General features: G+C 42.5%; 1 protein-coding gene and 1 non-coding gene across 5 annotated transcripts in view; both read left to right on the top strand.

Moving 5' to 3' along the window:
- Positions 1-24,601, top strand: part of Kiaa2012 (KIAA2012 ortholog) — a 126,945-nt gene that overhangs the window by 94,551 nt on the left and 7,793 nt on the right. For all 4 annotated transcript variants that reach the window (XM_023710014.1, XM_023710016.1, XM_023710015.1 and 1 more), the window contains 4 exons: positions 11,848-11,938; positions 14,240-14,405; positions 15,274-15,388; positions 22,695-23,032. In XM_023710014.1, the coding sequence (XP_023565782.1) occupies positions 11,848-11,938; positions 14,240-14,405; positions 15,274-15,388; positions 22,695-23,032 (710 nt within the window). The remainder of the gene's footprint in view (positions 1-11,847; positions 11,939-14,239; positions 14,406-15,273; positions 15,389-22,694; positions 23,033-24,601) is intronic.
- LOC111815462 lies at positions 2,766-2,929 on the top strand. Its single transcript, XR_002820149.1, has one exon. It is a non-coding gene; the product is annotated as a U1 spliceosomal RNA (small nuclear RNA).

Genomic DNA, 24,601 nt, shown 5'->3' with positions numbered 1-24,601 from the left:
CCAGCAATGAGGAGGCTGAGGCAGGTGGATCACTTGAATTGGGAGCCAGTGTGGGTTACATACTGAGTTCAAGGTCAGCCTGGACTACATAGTAAGATGCCCCCCCCCCCCGCCACACACACACAAAGATGTCCACAGGGAATACCCTTCCATTTCTCCTCAGGTTGTGGGTTGGAAGTCGGAGCATGGACCCAGTAGGGCTGAATTCAGACTCTGAGTCCTTGGTGCCTCCCAACCAAATGACAATAACATGCTTTATGCCTTTGGATTATTGACAGATTCTTTTCCTGACACAGCCTACATTTTGATGAGATGAGGGAGAATTTGTAAACATTATGAAAAGTCTCCACAGGTGACTTCACCTCTCTATTCCATTTGTTTGCATAGTGGAGTTCGGATATGGAGGTGAGGCAGCTACAGTTCCCTGGCTGAACAGATGATATTCCAAAGCACAGGGCCAATCAGACATACTGACCTTGCCCCTGTCACCCACAACCTAACATGATGGTGGCTCGCTCCAAACTGGACTATGTGCTTGGTGATGTTGGTGGTTGTGGTAGTGATTTAATGGAATATCAGTTCTAGAACCACTGGGCTTTGAGGCCAATAACAAGGCTTAGGCTCTATCCTGGGGCAGCCTGGGAAAGTTCTGTGGTGCTGCAGGTGGCTAGGCCAAGATGGTACAGCTGCTCTCTATTCTCAGTACTTCTGGCAGAGGGACATGTCAGAGACTCTCACATCCTTGAGGAGAGAGCTTATTGTCACTGTCTGATGGTGCCCAGCAGAGGTAGTGTGGGGCAGGAAGCCAGGCTCACCTTGTGCCTCTGCCCTGCAGCACAGTGGGGCTGCTCCCTGCACAGGTGGGGCTCCTGAGCCTACACATCCATTCTTCTAACACACATAAAAGTGTCTGTGCAGGCTCACAGGTGCAGGTCTGAGCTGCTGGGTTGAGAGCATGGGCTATGGAATTAGTCTCTACCATAACCCTCCCAGCCCCCAAACCCCCTCTGTCCTCTGGGGCTACACAACACTCCATTTATTAGGTTCATGGGGAGCAAATGAAATATCCATGCAAATCCATCCTTCAGTGAACATGAGCCTCAACATGGATATCACAATACATAACTATCCACCCTCTCATAGTCACTGCTTATCAAATTGTGAAATAATACTTTGACATGTCCAGTCTTCTCCGGAACGCTTTAGGGTAAGGAAGACCATAAGAACACAGTGGAGGGGCCAGGGAGATGGTTCAGTGGAATAAGCACTTCCCTGGCAAGCGCAAGGGCCTGAGTTCAATCCCCGGTTCAACAATAAAAAACCACAGTGGAGATAAATATGCAAACTCACAGATTTTGGAATATTAAAATTGGTGGAGTAAAGACTGGCAACAAAAGACAGACTCTCTGAGGCCTGGAGTCAAGACATTTGGAAAATAATAATTGTTGAATTAAAAAGAAGGAGAAGCAAAAGGAGGAAATGTAGGATAGCAGAAAGAGGGAGAGAAGGAGGAAGAGGAGAAAGAAAAGGAAGAAGAAGAGGAGGAAGAGGAGGAGGAGGAAGAAGAGGAGGAGAGGGAGGAGAAAAAGATGCAGAGGAAGAGGAGAAGGAGGATGAAGAGGAAGAGGACATAAAAGAGCAGAAACATTACACTGGGTATCTTAGTTACTTTTCTTGTTGCTATGACAAAATACCCAACACTAAGATTTATTTTGGATCACAATTTGTCGAGGTTTCAGTTGATAGTCATCTGGCCCCAAGGCAGGATGACATGGCAAAGGGCCATCACAGAGGAGAAATAGCCCATAACAGAGCAGGCTGGAGGCAGCAGCGCACAGCAGCAGCAAGCCTGACTTCTTTCTCTCTCTTTATAGTTCATCTAGGCCACAGGCCTATTACTGATGCCACCTAGAAATCTGTTAAACCAATTCAGTTACCACATACCCTTATTCCATATTCACACACCCTAGATTCAGCTACCTACAAAAAGCCCCACCTATGAGTACATGAGGCTTGGGGAGACACTGAGACAGAAGCTGTAACAAATGAAGGACCTCATACACCACTCTTACAAATAGATCAACTAGACAAAACGATCAACTAAGGAATGTCATAGTTGAACACCATTGAACAGTCTTTTTTCTTTTTTTGGGGGGGGAGGGGTGCGCAGAACCAGGGATTGAACTCAGGCCCTTGTGCTTGCCAGGGAAGCGCTTATTCCCCTGAGCCATCTCCCCATCTGTTAAACAGTCTTAACAGATATCTACAGAACATTCCACCTAACAGCAACAGAGTACATTTTTTTCTCAGTAGAACATGGATCTTTCTCTAAGATAGACCATATATTGGCCCACAAAGCATGATTAAGTAAGTATAAAAGAATTGAAAGTCTATCATACACATTATCAAATCATAGTGCAATGAAACTAGAAACCAATCACAAAAGAAACCTCACAAGTTATCTAAAGACATGAAAAATTAAATAATATATTATTTACTAATCAATGGGTCACAGAAGAAATCAAAGAAAAAAGTAGACACTTCTAGCTGGGGAGCTAGCTCAGCCATCTAAGTGCCCACCTGGAAAGCACAAGGACCCAACTTTGATCCACAGTACTGCATGTGGTGCCTGCCCTGAAACGTGCATAGTGGCGCAACCCTATAATCCCAGAGCTAGAGAGGCTGAGATAGGAGGATGACTATGAGTATCAACTACATAGTAAGACCGTGTATCAAATTAATTAATTAGTTAATTTAAAAATAATATGCTTACCTGGCAGGGAAGATACCATGATCACAAAGGTAGTTTTCCCAGGGCGAGGCTTATCCATTGCACTTGGGATGTGCTTCCCCCTTCAATTTCCCCAAATGCGGGAAACTCGACTGCATAATTTGTGGTAGTGGGGGACTGTGTTTGCGCTCTCCCCTGTAAAAAAATAAATAAATAAAAAATAAAAATAAGTATACACTTCCTAGAATCAAACGATAATGCTAGAACAACATACCAGAATGTATGGGACATAATGAAAGTCTTAAGAGGAAGTTTGTAGCTGTGAATCACAAAAACAGAGCAAGGCCAAATAAACAACCTAATGACTCACCTCAAAGTTCTAGAAAAACAAGAATAATCCAAATCCAAATTTAGTATAAAGAAGGAAATTTTAAAGATCAAAGCAGAAATTAGGGGAGATGGCTCAGTGGAATAAGCGCTTCTCTGGCAAGCTCAAGGGCCCGAATTCAATCCCTGGTTCTAGAAAAAACAAACAAACAGAAAAAAGCAGAAATTAAAGAAATTCATACTTTAAAAAAAACAATGAATTAAGAACTTGTTCTCCAAAAGAATAAACAAAATAGACAAACCCTTAGCCAAATTTGCCAAAAGGAGGAAAGAAGAAGTCCAATCCTGTGCAATTACAAATGAAAAATAGGAAATCTTAACAGACAGCAGTGAAATCCAGAAGTTTACCAGTAACTACTTGGAAAACATGTACTCCAATAAATTAGATAATCCAAAAGAAATGGATAAGATTCCTAGATACATTTGAATCACCAAAACTGAACTAAGAAGATATTTAAACCTTGAATAATCCAATAATAGGCAATGAGATTCAGGCAGTATATAATAATAATAATAATACCTACCATAAAAGCCCAGAACCCAACAGATTAACCATTATATTGTACAGGAACTTCAGGGAAGATCTAACATCAGTACTCCTCAAACTGATTTATTTTGTTTTGGTTTTTGTTTTTGTTTTGTGTGTGTGTGTGTGTGTGTGTGTGTGTGTGTTTTGGTACCAAGAATTGAACTCACAACCTCACACTTACCCGGCAGGCGCTGTATCACTGAGCTATATCCCTGGCATCCTCAAACTCTTTCATAAAGTCAAAAGGGAAGGAGTATTGCCAGAGACATTTCTGAAAGCTAGAATTATCTCAATTTCAAAACCAGACAAGGACTCAACTAATAAAGAAAATTATAGATCAATCTCCTTAATGAACTCAGATGCAAAGATCTTCAACAAGCTACTGGCAAACAAAATGCAACAAATTATCAAACAGATCAGATATCATGACCAAAGAGGATTCATCCCAGAGATGCCAGAATGGCTCAACATATGCAAATTAATAAACATAATGCATCAGGTAAACAGAAGCAAGGAGAAAAAACATGTGATCACTCAATAGACAGAGAAAAAGCCTTTGACAAAATTTAGCATCCACTCATCATAAATATCCTGAACAATATAAGTATAGAATGATTTTATCTCGATCTGATAAAAGCCATTCATGATAAACCTACTGCTGGTATCATACGTCTCTAAAATTAGGAACAAGACAGGATGCCGGGCTGGGGAGATAGCTTGGTGGACTAAGCACCTGCCTGGCAAGTGCAAGGACCAGGGTTTGATCCCTACCTAGTACTACATGCTGTGTCAGCCACCGAGACCAGGCATGATGGTGTATGCCTGTAATCCCAGTGTTGGGGAGGCTGAGACAGGAGGATCACTACATAATCCAAGCTGCATAGCAAGATCCTGTACGAAATAAATACATAAAATATATTTTTTTAAAGACAAGGATTCTCACTGTCACTATACCTCTTCAATATCATACTTAAAACTTTATCCAGAGAAATCAGGAAAGAGGAAGAATTAAATGGAACATATAGTTGGGGAGATAGCTCAGAGATATAAGTGTCTGCCTGGTAAATGGGACATATATAGGAGAGGAAGGATGTAGACTAACTTCAGTCATGGATGACATGATCCTTTACATAAAAAACTTCCCACCAAAAGACCCTTAGAACTAATAAATAAATTCAGTAGTGTAGCAGGATAAAAAAAAAATCAATAACATTATTATACACCATTGAACCCTCCACAAAGGAAATTAGAAAATAATATCTGCAAGAAAATTAAATACTAAGGAATTAACCTAACCAAGGAAGTAAAATACCTCTACAACAGAAACTAGAGGAGAAGCCAGGGAGATGGCTCAGTGGAATAAGTGCTTTCCTGGCAAACATAAGGACCTGAGTTCAATCCCCAGTTCTGCAAAAAAAAGAAAAAAAGAAACTAGAGGGTCCTGGAAAAGGAGAATTGAAGAAAACATCAAAAAATGGAAAAAGAGCCTCTGATCCTGAACAAACAGAATCAATATTGTCAAAATGGCCATACTTTCATATACAGAATTAATGCAATCACAATCAAAATACAACATTCCTCACAGACAGAGAAAATAATCCTAACATTCATATGGAACTAGAAGAGACCCAAAATAGCAAAGGCAATCCTGAACAGTAAGAGTAAAACAGGAGTTACCACAATCCTGGATTTTAAATTATATTATAAAGCTGCAGTAATAAATATAGCATGGTACTGGCACGAACACAGATGTGTGGGTCAGTGGGACCAAACAAAGTGTGCAGAAATAACCCCAGGCACACTCAGCTGTCTGCTCTCTGGCAAAGAGGCCTAAAACATATGCTGGTGGAAAGATAGCTTCTTTCACAAATGGTACTGGGAAAACTGGCTATCTACATGCAGAAGACTGAATTTAGACCCATATCTCTTGCCATTTATTAATCTAAAATTAAAGTGGGTCAAAGATCTAGATATTGGGGGCCAGGGAGATAGAATAAGTGCTTGCCTGTCAAGCACAAGGGCCTGAATTCAATCCCCAGTTCCAACAACAACAAAAAAATCTAAATATTAAAACAGAAACATTTAATCTGCTGGAAGATAAAGACAGATAAAACTCTTGAAGAAATAGGCATAGACAAAGATTCCAATTACCCATAGGCAAAGACCCCAATTGCACTAAAAATAACATCAAGAATAAACAAATGGGAACACATCAACTTAAAAAACTTCAGCACAGCAAAACAAACAATTGACAGAATGAAGAAACAAACTACAAAATGGGAGGAAATGGCCAGGTATTTCTGAGACAAAAGATTAGAACTCAAAACTATACTCAGAACTCAAAACTATTAGACCCCAAAAATAAAAGACCCAGTCAAAAAAATGGGTAACAGAAATGAATAGACATTTCTCAGAAAAAGAAGTACAAATGGCCAATAAGTACATGAAAAAATGTCCAACATCTCTGACCCATTATAGAAATATAGATTAAAATAACACTGCAATTCTATTTCACTATGGAAAGAACAGCTATCTTCAAGAAATCAAACAACAACAAATGCTCATGAAGCTGTGGGGGAAAAGGAACACTTCTACATCGTTGGTGAGAAGGTCAACTAGTACAGTCACTATAGAAATCAGTATGGAGATTCCTCAAAAAACTAAAAGTACATTCCATTCACCCCTGTTATTCTCTTACTAGGTGTCTTCACAAGAGTTAAAATCATTGTAATACAATGATCCATACGCACCCAAGTTTATAGCGGCACAACTCATAATAATTAAATCTTTGGAGAGGCCTATATATCCATCGACAGATTAAACAGATGAAGAATGTGTGGTATTTATACACAATGGAGTACAAATCTGTTACAAAGAATAAATTTAAGTAATTGTAAGAAAATAGATGCAACTTGATACCATAATGTTAAGTGAAAAAAATCCAACACACAGCTTAAATATTGCATAGTTTCTTTGATATGAAAAACTCAAAGTATAGAGCCGGGGAGATGGCTCAGTGGAATAAGCGCTTCCCTGGCAAGCACAAGGGCCTGAGTTCAATCCCTGGTTTTGAAAAAAAAAAAAAAAAACCTCAAAGTATAGAGAGCAAAATAAAAATAAATAATAGAAAACAGGAAGATAGATCTTTTTCAAATGGGAAGAGGTCCAAGAGATGGAGAGAGAGACAAGGTGGGGGCAAAGAGGGCCACAAAAGAAATTAAGGTATACAAGGTCTGTGCACCAACTGCCCATGGTTAATGGCATTGTCATGTACTGCAAACATGTACTAATAAGACTGAAATTTTGGATTTTGTCTTAAACTAGATCTTTTTCTGTTGATATCATTCACCATTTCTTTCCATTGACATGGTCCTCAAAAATAATGATTTTGTGCTAATTTTAAAGCATCTCACAGTTTCTGGATCTCAGACAATAACCTATATTGGTAGCCTAATCTCTGGGTTTGGACAAGCTTTTGAGCAGTGTTTCTCCTAGTGTGAGGCTGCTGTCACCTCCATTTTCAAAGCTGGATGACACTAGCCAGGGAAACGCGCTCTTCAGATCTTCCATATCGTTAATCACATATGCAGAATGTGACACTGAGGAGTCTCGAGGGTCTCGGCCAAGTGCAGTGGAGGTTTCAGGCAGCAAAACCGTGGCCAAAACTCAGCAACAACCCAGTCAGTCAAAACAGATTTCCTGTCTCATGCAAGCAGGGCAGGCTCCAGCTGGGTTCTATAAAGGTCTCTAATACAGTCTCTAATGCAATGAACTATCACTGCAGAAAGTTAAAGAAGGCATTTGCTTGTCCTGAATGATAAATGCTAATGTTTAAAAGGGATTTCAAGTCTTTGAAAGGAAAAAGGAAGGGAATGCTAAGGAGATTTTTTCTGCTATCTAAGGACCAATCCCCACCACACACCACCCCCACCAAAAGCCTTAAGGTTAATTGCCAGGATTTTCCTCTTCCAAATTAAGTGATCTCCATGGTTAATTGTAAGCAGTGTGCCAACGCTGCCTCCAGCAAGAAATGCCAGGAGGCTGGGACGAGGTGAGAATATGACATGCATATTTTCACCAGCCAGAGTAAATCAGCCTCCTCCCAACCAGCCTGGACAGAGGAAAGTGCTCTTCATACACTCCCCATACACACACAACACCAAAGCCCAAGGAGAGAATGCGATTTTTCTTTTTTATCTCCTAGACCAATGGTTCTCAGCTTCGGTGTGTGTCAGAACCACCTGGAAGGACAAGGCTTTTTGGGCCCTGCCCACCAAATTTCTCACTCACTAAAGCTGGACAGAAACTAGACAACAGCATTTTTAGTAAATCCCAGGGTGAATTTGATACTGGTGACACACACTTTCCAACTGTGTCCTTGCTTCTAGCATACATTTCTCTAAATTTGATTGCATCTCTTTAACCTGTTTTTAGAAAGAAATAATGTGATGGGGGGAGGTTGACCAGCAGGTACTGTTAGGAGCCCTGACCTTGGAGTCTTACTCTCTGAGGCCTAGCTTCATGGTCTTGAGTAAGTTGTTGAATCTCTCTCTCTCTCTCTCTCTCTCTCTCTGGACATTTTTTTCTTCACTTGTGATACCTCATGGCATGTTGGTGACATAAAGGCATTAATAGGCGGCATGTGCTTAGGAGAATGCCTGCCATAGAGTAAGTGCCCAAGCAAGGTTTTTAATTAAATAAATAAAGCTCAAATGGCTCAGTAGAATAAGCACTTGTCTGGCAAGTGCAAAGGCCTGAGTTCAATCCCCAGTTCTGCCCAAAAAATAAAAAATAAAAAGCTCAATTATACAGCCATAATTTGCTTCCTGTCAGGAAAGCGTGAGGTGATAACGTGACAGTTACTTGGCTTTGCAAACCAGGCTCCGTGCCAGGGCACTGGCTGTTTCAGGACTCTCTGGCCCTCGGCTCCTGAAGCCTAAGTGCGGGCCGCGGGCAGTGCGGATAAGGCAGCCTCACCACCTGGCATTCGAAGTCCTCCGGATGCCACGGAGCTGCTGAGGGTCTCCTCGGGTGGACTGGAGCTTCACATGTCGGGTGGGTGCCCCGCTGCTGTGCTTTACGACGTGCTGTGCGCGCTGAGCAGCCAGAGCCTGGTGACAGCTAGGGCTCTAAGGAGCAGCCTGAAACAACGGGGGTTACAGACAGAAGCAGGTCTTGTACAACTCTTCAGACACCAGGGAGCCGCTTGCATTATTCCTATTCTGTCAGAAAAAGAAAACTCTGAGCCTTCTTCATCAGCTTACTGCCGGCAGGGAGGGCTCGAGGTGTCACTCTGTGTCAGAGCTCTTGCCCAACATGCAGGGGGCTTTTCTGGGCTTGGCCAAAATGAGGGAGTAAAGAAAGAGGCCTGCACTCTCCCAAGAGTGGGCTGGCTGCTGCAACCCTGGCTTCTTGCAAGGCCAGCTCCCCGGCCTACCTGCCTTCTGTGAGAGGCCTCTGAGGAAGCTCGGAAGACATGGGACCATGCTCTCAGACTTCCAGATCTGGGTGTATTTTTGCCCATTCTCAGGGTCCCTGACAGAGCAACCAAAATGGACTAAGACAGATGTGGTCTAAGTGGTGCTGATATAAGAACATGAAGGACAGATAAATACAAAGTTTAAGACACTAGCAGCCTCTGCAGGGACAGCGAGGTACTGGTGATGACGTCTCTGTCTGCTCTGTACTGCTGTAACAGGACACCTGAGGCTGGGTAATCACAGAGAACAGAAACTGATCTCACGCTGTTCTGGAGGTTGCCATCCAAGAGCAAGGTGCTGGCTCTGGTGTGGGCCTTCTTCACATGCACACATGGGGCAGTGGAGGGAGGAGTGAGGGCAGAAGAGGGAGAGCAGGGCCCCATCCTGAAGGCCCCTGGGCAGAAGCCGTCTGCAGTCCATTTGTGCAGGCAGACCCGGCCCCACCTAAAAGCCTCCCCGGCCACTTCCAACACCGTGGCTTCCAGCACTGGGCTCTGGAGGTGACCAAACATCCAACGCTGGCAGTATGTAGCCTGATGAATTCATAAACTGTTTCTACATATTTATTTATTTATTTATTTAGTGTGTGTGTGGCCAGCTCAGCCCACCAGGGGGCGGGGCTGGCCGGCATGTGGCACTGGGGATTGAACCCCGGTCTCTGCTTTTGCTTAGCTTAGTTTAGCTTTTTCCAAGTAGGTGCCCTAGACCACTGAGCCATCTCACCAGCCCCCATCTACATATTTATTTCCAAAGGAAAAAATGTGAATCCAATATGGCAAAATGTTAAAACTTCACATGCTACATCTGATATCCCTGGGTAATGATTTTATAGTTTTTTCCTGTACACTGAACTTTTATGATGTTTTATAGGTTTTTTAAAAGCAGCTATAAGTTGTAAGTTATTATTCAAAGTTCTTCCTTAGTTTGTCCCAATACTTCCTAAACATCAGATTATTTTACTAAGGGAAAGAATTTATCCTTCTCTGGTTCACAACCACAAACTGACAGTGTTTCAATTCTTAGCAAAATGGTGAAATTACACCAATGCAGAGCCTCAGCTTTTGGTCAATACAAATATGCCCTCTGCTGGTCATATTGCACACTGCACTCAAGATGGCAATCATTGCGAAGTGAATTTTTCAGAGACCGCTTTTTCTGAGCCAGCTGGGTTAAATAAAGAAGTCCCTACAACCACAAGTTATAACTACAGGATACCTTGGGCTGAACCTACATGAATTCTGGTACTTAGAAATTGCAAAAGTGTATTATTTGTCTGAATGCTGAATATCCACCTGTTAATTCATGTTTCTTTATATGTGGGTTGCATTTAAATATTAACATGAAAAAGAATCCCTAACTGAATTCCTCTTACCATGAAGATACTTTAACCGGCCACCACCCTCTGGTAATGTTCCAGATTTTGAAACAAAATGAAGTCTCACAACCCACAGTGTGGGAAAAATTTTTGCCAACTGTTCTGCTGACAAAGGACTACTATCTATATAAAGAAGACCGGGCGTAGTGGCACATGCCTGTAATCCCAGCTCTTGGGAGGCTGAAATAGGAGGATCACTCTAAGTCCAATCTGTGTAGTGACACCCTGTAAATCCTGTGCTAAAATACGTGTGTTTTTTTTTTAAAAGTAGAGGGGGTCAGGGAGATGGCTCAGTGGAATAAACACTTCCCTGGCAAGCGCAAGGGCCTGAGTTCAATCCCAAGTTCCGCAAAAAAAAAAAAAAAAAGGAGAATAAAGAACTCAAAAAAATCAGACCCCTCAAATTTAAAGACCCAATCCAAAAATGGGCATCTGAAATGAATAGACACTTCTTAGATGAAGAAATAGAAATGGCAAATAAATATACAAAAAAGTGTTTGACCTCATTGGTCATTTCAGAGATGCAAATTAAAACAACACAGATTTCGTCTCACCCCAGAAAGAATTCTCAATGCTATAACCATTGAGATTTAGAAAGAAAATAAATCTCCCTATCCATTATTTCCTTTTTCTGATTTTTCCTCCAACCCTTATCCATCCAGATTTTACTGAGTTCTAACATACTATAGTTTATATTTTTAACTTGTCATAATATCATCAACATAATGATCATTTGTCTTTTTAAACATAATTTTAAATGTCAAAATAATGTGTCATAAGTTACTTCTCAAGTCTTCTTTGGTCAGCTGTTTCTAATTTTCTGTTATTAACAGTAATATAATAAATAAATTGTTACATAGCTTGTTTCTTCTTGTGAATTATTTCCATGTGATAAATTCCCAGGAATGAGATTCCAAATCAAAGCCTAGAACATTTTCCTGTTTTTTTTTTTTTCCTCTGTGTGAGGGGTTGCTTGTTTTATTTTGGTTTGGTGTGGGGTAGTTTTTGTTTGGCTTTGCTTTGTTTTTGTTTTGCAACAGGGCCTTGCAATCACTGAGCTGCCCAGGTTGGTCTCTTGCAATCTCACTCAGCCTCCTGGAGTGTTGGTATTACGGGTGTGCATCTCCATGCCTGGTGATTTTTCTATTTCTTGTACCTACCATTGTGTCACCTTCCCAGAGGACATTTTCATGCTAATGTCATATCCCTTGCTGTGTGCAGCATTTGCAGCTCTCCTAGGTACACAAGCCTCGTGTCCCCATCCACAGGTTGTTGCCTACTCCCTGAACAGACATTTGCCCCTGTCTGATCTCCCAGAATAACTGAATTATTCACTGTTGCACAGACTCACAACTAAGGAGTGTGACCCCCGGGTCACTTGGCACTGCCCTGGTCAAACACATCCAGATCCTTGAGGCAGACACCGTGAAAAACACGTGAGTGTTCAATGCTGGAGTGGGAGGGACTTCTCTGCTTTCTTTATACTTTCCCTTATTTGTAATTAATTTAATTCCTGTTTTTCTCTTGAGACACATGAGCATCCTCAGCTGACAGCATGTGGACTGCTGGAATTAGAAAAATAGATGCTCGGGGACAATTACTCTGTGACGAATCCTGTGCTTAGGCAGGACGGGTAAAGCAGGAAGTTTAATAATGGGACGCGGCTTTTTCATCTGTCCAAATAGCTGAGACCTGCAGAGGTGCCCTGGAAGTGAGGTCCATGCATGCGAGCTGGCTCCTCTGTCAGCAGGCCTCAGCTCCGGGTAGTTAGTGGCCACTGAGGTATGCTGACACACTGCAGGTTTCCCGTGCACTCCGTGTCCTTGCTAGGGGCTTGCTGGCCAGCTGGTCAGCCAGTCAGGCTGGGTGTGTGGTCAGACCCCCTGCGACTGCCTTCCTCTGGCCTGCTGTGACATTCATTACCTTCAGTGACCAGATCCTGCTCTCCCCTGCCCGGAAGTGTGAGGATCAGAAGGGTGCTGTATTCCTCAGGAATGAGGGGACAGAGTGCTAATATGATTGAGGCAGCGACCCAAGGAATTCCACTGCTCACCATTTATTTATTTATCTACTTACTTACTTATGCTTTGTATATATTGGAAATAGAACTTAGGGGTTCCACCATTCAGCTACATTTACCCCAAATCCCTTTCTGAAACAGGGTTTTTCTCTGTGGTCCAGGCTGGCCTCAAATTCCTGGTGATCCTCCCCACCAGCCTCCTAGGTGCTGGGATTACAATTATGTGCCACCATGCGCAGCTCAAGGACAGGCTTTTGTTTTGGTTTGGTTTTGGTTTGTGGTATTAGAGATTGAATCTAGGGACTCTACACTGTGCTAATTTCCAGGCTTTTTTTTATTTTTTATTTTAGGACAGGGCCTCATTAAATTCCCCAGTCTGACCTAGAACTTGCGATCCTCCTGTCTGAGCCTTCCTAGTGCTGAGATTCCAGACCCATGTCACCTACTCATTTTGAAACTCATGCAGTTTTTCTTACAATATATTCAAGCAACGACCCACCATCAAAGAAGATGAAGTAAAGAGAATTGTTTTCTCAGCTGGGCGATAAAGACATAACTAAAGCCAGGTGTGGTGGCATATACCTGTAATCCCAGCACTCAGGAAGCCAAAGCATGAGGATCTGTGTGAGTTCAAGGCCAGCGTGGGCTCCATAGAGAGTTCAAGACCTGCCTGAACTACATAACAAGACCCCGTCTCAAAAAAAGACATAAATGAAAACTGCACAATTACCACTCTAATCACTGTGACCAAGTTTCCGATTCAGTGTGGTGATCCTTAGATGTGAAATAAGAAGGAAACAAAGAGAGTACAATCAGGTTTGTGGCGCTCACTTGCGGACTACCTGATCCTTAGGGGAATAGAGGTTTTTCTAGCACTAAATTCTGAAGGAAACTTCTATGTTTTTTAATAGAGTGACAGTGAATGATTCAGAGACTTGCATATTCATAGGAAATTCCATTTACCTCACTCGACAAACATTTCTCAGGTTTCCACAGTAAGGCCCTGTGCCTGCCTAGCATGTAAATACTGTGGCTTGGCTAAAGAGAAAAATGCCTAAGGGTCGCACCTTGTGCACACACTCTGGCTACTCCGGGCAGTGTCTGCTGGTCTCTTCACCCACAGGTGCAATCGGGGTATATGTGGTCAAGGATAAAATTCAAATCCCAGCATTCAGGAGGCTGATGCAGGAGGATCACTGTGAGTCTGAGACCAGCCTGGGCTACATAGAGTTGAAGGCCAGCCTCAAACGCATAGTAAGACAGTGTCTTACAGAGAGGGAGAGGGGGAGAGAGGGAGGGAGGGAAGGAAGGAGGGAGGGTGGAAGGGAGAGAGAGAGAGAGAAAGAGAGAGAGAGAGAACAGAGACAGAGAGAATACAACTCAGAGGGTAAGAAGACAGACAGAGCTTACTTTTTTTTCCCAGTGAAGCGCTTGAAAGAGGAAATCACACTTGCATACTTCTGTGTTACTCACTTGAAGGTGCCAATACCTGTGTCCCTGTAAAGAGGCCAAATGTGCTCTACACTGCAAGGCTTAGGATTTACAGAGAAGGTGCTCTCTCCTGCTCAGGTGTGTGCTGAGGGAAAGAGAGCCCCACAGCTGTCACGTCCCCGCACAGGCCCTAGCAGAAACCAGGCACCCAGATGATGCTGTTCAGGCACCCTCTTCCTCTCAGACTCCTCTTTCACCAGGCCTGCTTGGCTTGCTCCCCTCACAGGGACAGAGATGACAGAGCTCACCAGATCCACAGGGGACATCCTGGACCTGCATCTGAGTCACCTGAGAGCTTGAGTGTTGAAGATGCATCTTTTTTGCTGAGAGCAAAAAAAGGGAAAACTTCATGGAGACTGCTTAACCAGCATGCACCAGCCAGCATCCATCATGTGAGTGTGAGATGCTCGGCAATTGGTCCAAAGGTCCCTACCTGGATCCCACCATGCGGTCATGTGCAGTGCTCTAGGCTGCCCATTGCAGACAAGCACCTGACAAAAGAGGCGGTGGGGCCTGAGGGCCAGCTACAGTCTGCTCACCAAGCCCTGTGCCTCAGCAGGGGGCTGAAGGATGGGACCCATTGCCAATTCTGTGGAGGCAGCTATAGCTCGACTGCCACTGGTCCCAGGAGGACCCTCACAGAGGGAGAGGGTATCCCAATGCAGCTGAGCTCACCAGGCTGCTGGTGAACAAACAATGCCACAGGGAGTGAAGTTGGCTTTGGTCTGAGGTAATAACTGCTAATGATGGCAGCACCTCTCTCTCAAAGGCAAAACAGCTGTACCTTGGTTGAGCTCTGGAACATGACCCAACATGAAGAGCCAGGCTGCATGGTACACACCTATAATTCCAGAACTCTGGGAGGTTGAGGCTCACTAGTGCAAACACAGGCTGGGCAACTTCGCAAGACCCAGTCTCAAAAATAAAATAAAAAAATATATGGGCAAAACAAGGGCTGAGCATGTGACTTAGTGACAAAGTCCAGGGATTGGTCTGCAGTAGTGGGGTGGGGAGTCCCCGAAGGTCTTATTTCCTTCTCCTTCTGTCCCATGAAATTCTTTCTGGGCCTTTCAAATTAAAGCCTCAAGCTTCCAGTCTCTCCACTGGCTCTCTGTTCTCTAAGACACATTCTTCTGCCTCACCTGGAGCCCACAAAAATTCCATTATAAGCCATTCTGTCAGCACGTTCAATGTAGTCCTTCTCTGATAGGTTCTTCCATTTCCTGGATGTATCATAGACTTTCAATTTCTTGCCCTTAGGAGAAGGAATTGATTGACAAGACTAAGAAAACGAAAAAAAAAAAGATAGACAAGAACAAAGTGCCCACGAGGCAGACAGAGGGAGAGGTACCCAGAGAAGCAGACACTGCTAGAGGTAAGGGGGTCTGTGGGGACAGCCTGAGATGCCTGGTGGGGCCGGAGGCAGGCCCAGGAATCAGCATATATTCTCCATGATGAGTTCTCTATCTGGAGATTGGATCAAGGGCTCTTGGAATTATATTCCCAGGCCTTTTTCATTTTTCATGTTGAGTTGGGGTCTTCCTAAGTCACTAAGTTGCCCTATCTGGGCTTGGGTTTGTGATCCTCCTGCCTCAGCCTCCTAAGTGCTGGGATTACAGACATGCGCCACCACCCCTGGCTGAAGCTCTTTGTCTTGAAACTCTTTGACTAGCATGGCTGGGACAGTATCACAGCCTTCTGTCACAAGGAACTGGGGGTAAGGCCCAGAGGCCTGTGACCACCGAGAGGAAATGACCCTGCATTAGGAGCTCTGCATGCAGGACCCAGGGAACCCTCACATGGTCTTGAAGCAAGTGCTGCTGCCATTCATGGAGCAGTCAAGGCGGAGACACTGGTGCTGGCATGAGATCAAACAGCGAAGAGGCGAGGCCAGGGCTTGCCCTTTCCTGCTCCACTCTTCACACACCCTAATACTGCTCCTCTGGGAATTGCCAACTACAGGCTGAGCGGCCCTGCTCAGAACATACAAAGTGCCCCAAATCCTGCAGCTTTCTGAGCACCAGCAAGATGTCCCAGGCGGAAGCATGCACTTGTGACTTCATGTGACAGAAGGAACTTAGAATTTTTTTATTTTTTTACATTGGTACATTTTAGGGATATCTAATGATCACATTTATCATAGGGAATTTGTACCTGGACATGATATACCCTACCACTTCTTTTTGCCCATTCCCATCACCCCTTCAGCCTCTCCTCCCCTCTTTAATTATAAAAGCTTTGTTTCTATTTTTTCTTTCTATCCTCCTTTTTTCTTGTCCCTTCTTTATCCTCTTCTCATTTGAATACTTGCTTCTCCTTTCCCAGTATATATTATACATTTTAGTCCTTATTTATATTTTCAGTTTTTACACCAGGGAAACAAGGTGGTATTTATTTATTTATTTATTTATTTATTTATTTATAATTTTTTTTGGCAGAACTGGGGATTGAACTCAGGCCCTTGCGCTTGCCAGGCAAGCGCTTATTCTACTGAGCCATCTCCCTGGCCCCCACAGTGTGGTATTTAAACATGCATGCTTGACTTATTTCACTTAAGAGTGTGGTCTCCAGGCTAGGGATATAGCTCAGCAGTATAGTGCCTGCCTGGTAAGCACAAGGTCCTGAGTTCAATTCTCAGCACCAAAAAGAAAAAAGAAAAAAAGCATGTTCTCAAGATCCATCCATTTAGCTATAAAAGTCTCAAGCTTGTCCCTTTTTATGACAGAGTAGTATCCCATTGTATAAAAAACCACATCTTCTTTATCCATTCACTGGTTGATTTGGACCATTTGGACTGTTCCAAGATTTAGCTATTATGAACTGTGCAGGCAGAGTGACGTGGCTCAGGGCAACAGTTCAAAGCAGGAAAAGCAACAAAAGCAAAAAGGGAGGAACAAGCCTCTTTTTCCTCCCTTATATATTGTAAGGAGACTACCAGCTGCAGTGGGTGTAGCACTCACACCACCTCCATGCCCTCCTCTTGCACAGGATGAGGATGTTTATAAAGTGAGACCATGGTTCCCTGCTGAGTTGCTTAAACTTCCAAACTTCTCAAGTTGACACAATGTATGAACCATTACAAGGATCTGTATTTCTGCAAGATCTGCTGTGACTTTACCCTTTTCATTCCTAATTACATGGATTTGAGTCTTTTATCTCCCTTTTTGATAGAATTGGTTAAGAGTTTATTAATTTTATTTAATCTTTCAAAGAACCAACTCTCCAATTTATTGATTCTTTGTAGTGTTTTCTTAGTTTCCTCCCTTGTAAGATGTTTGGGCCTCACTCATTCATCTTTTTCTAGGTGCTTGAGGTTAAACATTAAGTTGTTTATTTGAGCTCACTCTGTTTTCCTGATATAAGTATTCACCTCTATACATTTTCCTTGTAGGACTGCTTTCATTGTATCCTATAAATTCTGGTCTGTTGTACTGGTATTAGCATTTAATTGTAGAAACTATCTAATTTCTTTTTCATTTAATCTGAGACCCATTTGATCAGGAGAGTATTATTTAACTTCCATATGTTTGTAAAGTTTTCTTTTGTTGTTGATTTCCAATTTTATTGTAATATGTGCTGATAGTATGTATGGGATAATTTTAATTTAATTTGCATTTATGTTCCATGAGCTAGTATGTGGTGATGTTTTGGTGGGAACACTCTATAAACATCTACTAAGTTCATTTGTTCAAAAGTTTGGTTCAGCTCAGATGCTTCTGTTGATTTTTGGTCAGTTAGTGACAGTGGGTATGGAGGTGCCCCATACAATTTTACTATTAGTTATCTGATTTTTCTATGTCCATTAATATTTTTTTTATATTTGAGTGCACTGGTATTTGGTGCATATGTATTCATAATTATTATCTCTTCCTCATGGACTGTTCTCTTTACAAGGATGTACTGACCTTCTTTGTCTCTCTTAATCAGTCTTGGATTAAAATTCCCTTTGTCTGCAAACAGAACAGCTATCCCTGCTTTTTTGTGGGTTCCTGTCACATGGAGTATTGTTTTCCATCCTTTTTCTTTCAGTATACAAATTTCCTTTTTAGTTAAATGTGTTTCTTTACGTAGTACATTGTTGGATCTTGCTCCTTGATCCATTCTGCCAGTCTGTGTGTTTTGATTGGTGAATTGAGACCATTAGCACTGACTGTTAAAACTGATACATACTGACTTATCCTTTTCATGTTATTTTCCTATTGTTGGGTCCTCCCTTTTCCCTCTTCTATTTACCTCTTTGCCTTGCCTGGTGTATTCCTTCTATTGGAGTTCATGGAGTTGTAGTCCTTGTTATCTCTTTCTAGAATGTCTTTTAGAACATCTCGGAGTGCTAGTTTGGTGTTCATGGATTTCTTCAGTTGTTGTCATGGAATTATCTTCTCCATCAATTAAAAAAGACAGTTTTGGGGCCAGGGAGATGGCTCAGTAGAATAAGCGCTTCCCTGGCAAGCACAAGAGCCTGAGGTCAGTCCCCAGTTCCGAAAAAAATAAAATAAAATAAAATAAATAAATATGGGATTCCCCATTTTTTTTTTTTTTTTAAATTTGACGGAACCGGGGATTGAACTCAGGCCCCTGCACTTGCCAGGGAAGCGCTTATTCCACTGAGCCATCTCCCCGGCCCTAAAATAAATAAATAAATAAAAATAAAAAAGACAGTTTTGTGGAGCACATCAATCTGGGTGGAGGTTGTTTTCTTTTAGAGTTTAAACTACTTCACTCCAACCTCTTCTTGACTTGAGTGTTTGTGTTAAGAAGTCTTTTGTGACTTGTATGAGCTTTCCTTCATGGTGATTTGTTTCTTTTCTCTAACAGCTTTTAATAGGCTCTTCTTGTGTTGAATTTCTAGAATATTGACTATTATATGCTTTGCTTTAGTTTTTATCATGGTTAATTGGAGCTCTATATTCCACATTTATCTGTATGTCAAATTAATTCTATGCTTGGGAAGTTTTCTTCCATGACTTCCATGAATAGGTTTTTTATGTCATTTGTGCTGTCTCCTGTTTTTTAATGGTTCTGATGAATCTTATATTATTCTTTGCATCATCTAACAGCTGTTGGATTAATTATATGTGGTCCCTTAATACTTCTAAGAAATATTTCTTCTCATGATCACTAACTGCAATCCTGTCTTCTCTATCTGCTCTTCTGTCCTCACATACTCATTCTTCTGCATATACTTTCAATGGAATTTTTAATTTCCTGCTCATAGATTCCATTTCTTTTCTGTATTAGGCATTCATTTTCCTAGGCTCCTCTATCTATTTTAATCTGTATCTGCTCCAGAATCACTGTCTTTCATTATGGTCACCATCTCTGTAGTTATGTGAGAAATTATTTCTGATTTGACTTTTCTTTGTTACTTCTACGGTTACCACTTTAGAGAGTCCAGGTGGGCGGACTTTTAAATTCTTCCACCTCATTGCCCTCTGGGTTTGCATTTGGTGAGGTGGAAGTCAGGGGTTGCATCTTATTTCAGTATCTTCTCATTTTCTTTTTGCTTATTTGTTTTAGTTGAATTCCTGGGTTCATGCTTATAAATTGCTTATGGAAGTAGCTTCATTGCTAGTATTTCTAACCCTTAGGAAATGACTACTTCCCATGGGTGTCTTCCAGGTGTAGCTGTCTTTTGGGTTTTGAGTGTGTTGCAAGATCTTGCCTCTTCAATTTATTGCAGACAAAAAATTATTGCCTATTAAGCCCTGCCCCTTTGTCACTGGCCTATCATATTATTTGTTATCCTTAGACAATCTCAGTCTTGACATATGAGAAAGAACAACTGCTTAGAACAATTATGTCACCATAGCTAAAGTAGTATAATCAGCAATAACATTAGCATCAAATAGCCTAGAAAATAACAAATGTGGTAACTTTCAATCTGCCACTTTTTAAAAAGTATATTTCCATTTTCTGTTGACTTTAAAAAAAACCAGAGGTTTGCACCTATGTTGTTTATTATTTCTTGCCTATATCTTGTAATATGAGAAACTACTTTGGCAGTAACAATACACAATGTACTAACCATTGTTACTCTCCTAAAATCTTGTTTTGAGATTTTGTACCATTGTTTTTATTTTTTTTCTTTAAAATAAAATAACTGATGTCAAAAAAAAAAAAATCTGCCACCTTCAACTATGTGGGCTAGATTTGTGGTTTTATTTATTTATTTTGGTGGAACCAGGGATTGAACTCAGGCCCTTTTGCCTGCCAGGCAAGTGCTTATTCTGCTGAGCTATCTCCCTAGCCCCAATCTGTGGTTGTATAACAAAATCTAAAGCAAACCAGAAAATTGTACACAATAGATATGCCCTCAATGTGACAATTTTACACTCAGTGTAGAAATTCAAAAGGGGTTGGGGAAAAAAATAAGAGAAATCAAAAGAAGAGATTAGAAGCAAGGCTGGAGGACAAAGAAAGAATATGCAAATGTTGGCAATCTGGTGCAGAAGACAGGAGGGAAAGAAAGAAAAAGAAGAGAACAACAAAAAAAATCTAGAAACAATGTCCATACTCATTTTTTAAAATGTATTTAGTACAAGGTCTCACTACACAGATAGGATTTATAGTGATTCTCCTGTTTTTCAGCCTCCCAAGCGCTAGATTACAAACACACACCACCATGCCCAGTTTCACTGGCTGTCTCAGTGCACCCCCAGGGTAGCACCAGCACAGCACGCAGGGGATTGAACCCCAGTCCCTGTGCCTGCCTAAGCAGGCACTTTAGTCCACTGAGCTATCTGTCAGGCCCTTTCATACTCATTTAAAAATAACGACAAACAAGAAAAAAAAAAAAGAACAAAACAAAAGAAATAGAAGGAAAAAAGCCCACTTCACGGCATGTCCCTGCTGTCACTGGCAGAGTGGGTAGACAGAGCCCAGATCCATATTGGTAAATCCCAGCAAGCCTGCACCTTTAGTTCCACTGAAGTTCAAGCTGGTTTTGGCTGTGAGGCTGGAACCAGATTTGTTTAGCCTGCAACATTCCATATGCCTTCTGCCAGCTTGAACTCAGCTCTTTGACCTCCTGTTGACTTGAACTCAGATCTACTTCACCCTGCCACCAGGAGCCCTAGATGAAACCAGCCCACAGCTACTCTGAGTTTTAAGCTCAAATGACCCTTTTCTCAGATGGCTATGGGCCAATAGCCCTCTCCTGAGGGACATCTGAACCCAAATAACTCAACCAGTCACTGCAGTCCACTGCATCCACTGCTGCATTCCACTGGTTTATTTTTCCATGGAGGCCATTGGGTCCCCAGCAATCACTGTACTCCTGCAGGTCTGAGCCACCCCTCCCACACAGTGAGTCAGGACTAGGGATAAAGCACTGCTTGCTATCTGCTTGTGCATTAAGGTTCCTCCTTTGCTCTCCCTGTGGGGCTTCATTTCTTCAGATCCTTGCTAAGTCCCAGGGATCCTTTTCCCCTCTTCTTCTCTTCTTCATGCTACTATATTCTAGCATCTGGACACCAAATCTCAAAGAGGCTGTTTTTCTGTTGTTTATCACTCCATCTTCCCAGAAGTCAGCTGCACTGAGAATATGAAATACAGTTATCTGTATGCTGTGTGCAGGAGGTGTATATGGAGCACAAATAAATCTCTTGCTACAGACTTAGGTTTTATCCCTAAGATTTCTTACCATGAAAATGCATATATTTCAAAATCAGAAAATATTCAAAATCCACACTTTTGGTTCCTAACATTTCAGATGAGGTACGTGTGACCTGTTTGTCCAAATGAGTGTTCAGGTAGGGAGAGGGTTGGGGAGCTGGGAGGATTCCAGAAGCTCTGGGTAGTCCTTTCACCTACTATGTCTCGTCTCAAGACCCTGTGGTCCACATTAGAAGGAATGCAGGTTCTTGTATTTGTGAAGACTTCTGTTTGTCTGAAATGTACCCATTACTTCCTGCCTACCTAATTCAGAAAACACTCCAAACATGTTGTGTGCTATTGGGAGGGACAGCACTGGATATGCTCCTGGGACCAGATCTATTTTTGAGGTTTTCTTTGTTAAGTCCTTGGTGAGCTTACATTGGTGTAGCTCGTTAACATTGGCAGAACTAAACAAAACAAAAATAAAAAAATAAAATCCTCATGGCCTCAAAGGTAAACTGAGGGGGCCTTAGTTTTAAACTTCACCAGGCTACAAAGCTGTAGTATCAAGCCAGACTCTCAGGATTGTTTGACTATGTCTACAGGTCTTCCCTAGAGAGTCTTCCCTGACCACAGGTGAAATGGATCTATCGAGGCTGGGGAGATAGTTCAGTGGAATAAGTGCTTACCTGGCAAGCGCAAGGGCCTGAGTTCAAACCCTGGTTCCACCAAAAAAAAAGGACCTATTGTTTTTTTTAGGATGCTAGAAATTGAAACCAGGGCCTCACACATGCTAAGCATGTGCTATATCACTGAGCTACACATTTAACCAAGAAATAGAACTTTTCATTAGCAATCCTACTGAAGGACCCTTGATCCAAATAGGATAGTGCAGTTCCTCAACAGGTTCCCTGAGAACTGCCTTCAGGACATCATTACCTTGCATATTTCTGCTGAACCAGGCTCTGATTCCTCACACCAGGCAATTCCATCCTATGCTGCAGTTTCAAGGTTATTGAAAAGGATATACATAGATCACATTTCTTACCAAGCCTGTATCTTTGTCCCTAATTGTTCTCTCCCAGGCAAGTCAAAGGACTCAAACGCTGAAAAGAAATCAGAACTAATTTCCAAAGGAAGGAACCCAGGAGCCAAGAGGAGCAAGACACAGAAGGAAGAGAATTTGGAGATGGCAGAAGAACAGAGTGGGCCTGATAGCACCAGTTCCAAGGAAACAGAGAGTGCCTCAAGTTGGAGTTTGTTCTCTGTGCACCCTAACACAGACAGGCCTTGGCCTCCTCCCACAGTCAGTACTCCAGAGAGCCAGGTTTCCTTAGATGTGAGATCATCACCTATCCAGCACAAAGCTGTCATGGGCAGCAGGGAAGCTGAAGAAGAGAGGCGCCCTGACACCCCTTCCCAGGTAAGCTCTGCTACTGCGTCCTGCTGCCTGCAAGTGCAGTCCTAGGGCCACTGCCCCTGTGGGCCATCATTCCTGAAAGGGCTCTGCTAGGTAGTACTTGTGCCACTCTGTGTATTGGGACTGTAGTTCTGAGCTGGGCCTAACCAAAGACAGAAAGGCACTGCGCTTCTCAAGTGCGAGCCTCGGATGTGGCAGGGCATGAATCCTCCCCTCAGAGAGCAGGAGGCAGGACACAGCAGCCACCTGCCAGCCGAGCAGGGCTAGTCACCAGGAAAGGCGGCTGCTCTCTAAGCCTGGCCCACAGCTCACCCGGCACTGACCTCCCAAATGTCTTTCCAGACCTCTCCTCTGTGGGATGCAGCCAGGCCAGAGGCAGCTCAAAAACACCTACTTTTTAAAAATCTTTAATTAGCAACATGTTTGCTGTGCAGAATGATTGCATTCATCACGGGGAGTTGGGACATGCACATGACACATCATTTTTTCCTTGTCTCCCCACCTGGCCCATGCACATCTACTTTATGCAGGAAGCTTTGATTCGAGTAAAAATCTAAAGAGAAAAAATTACTCTTGAAATTCTCTGTAGTTAGCCACAAAGAACATCATATTGATCCTTCAGCTCTCTGTAAGACCACCACCACCCATGCCCTGTGCCCCTCTGTGGTTGAAATGTAGCATACTTCCACTGAAATAGAGGTGCTGAATGACACCTAGGGGCCTTTATCCAATTTAAAAACCAGGTTTCCTATAAAATAAAAGATAGCTGGATAATAACTAGCCTGAAAAAACTAGAGATGACAAATCTAGAGATGACAGCCCCTTGATTTTTTTGTTTGTTTAGTCTTTTTGAGGCAAGGTTTCACTATGCAGTTCAGGCTGGGTTTCAGTTCACTGTGTAACCCAGGCTGGCCTTGAACTCAAGGAAGTCCTCCTGCCTCAGCCTCCCAAGTGCTGAGATCACAGGGGTACACCACCACACCCAGCTGAGTATCATTTCCCCTTTACAGCTTCGCTTGAGATCCAGCTGGGACTAGCCTCAATTTGAGCACCCAGTTAAGCATTATTTGTCAGAAACACATAGCCAGAGTGGTTGAGCTACAACTTGAATTCAGGTCCTTTAAATCCAACAATCTTCTTGTCACTGTTTTATTTATTATTTATTTATTTATTGGCGGAACCGGGGATTGAACTCAGGCCCTTTTGCCTGCCAGGGAAGCACTTATTCCACTGAGCCATCTCCCCGGTCCCCTTGTCACTATTTTAATTATTCATTTTATAATAGAGAATCTTTTAAAAATATTTGAAGATTTTTCCTTTACAGTTCTGGACCCACCCCCTTAGCTATCTGGAATTCTGTTCTGTACAACAAGTGAACATTTTAATCTGTAGGCAGAACTTCCCTGAGCCAGCTGGATCCCAGAAGTTCTTATATCTATTGTCAGTTCAGAGCATTATGCAAAGCCTCTGCAAAGGCTAAAAAGCAAGTTTCACTATCATTTGGGTGCAGAGTTCTTATGGAAGAATCGGCCCTCAAGCTTCCCCTCTCACAGGCATATTTCTTTTTTTTTT

Source organism: Octodon degus, unplaced genomic scaffold (genome assembly GCF_000260255.1).
Source record: "Octodon degus isolate 3935 unplaced genomic scaffold, OctDeg1.0 scaffold00016, whole genome shotgun sequence".
NCBI lineage: Eukaryota > Metazoa > Chordata > Mammalia > Rodentia > Octodontidae > Octodon > Octodon degus.
This window is presented reverse-complemented; position numbering and strand designations above follow the sequence as displayed.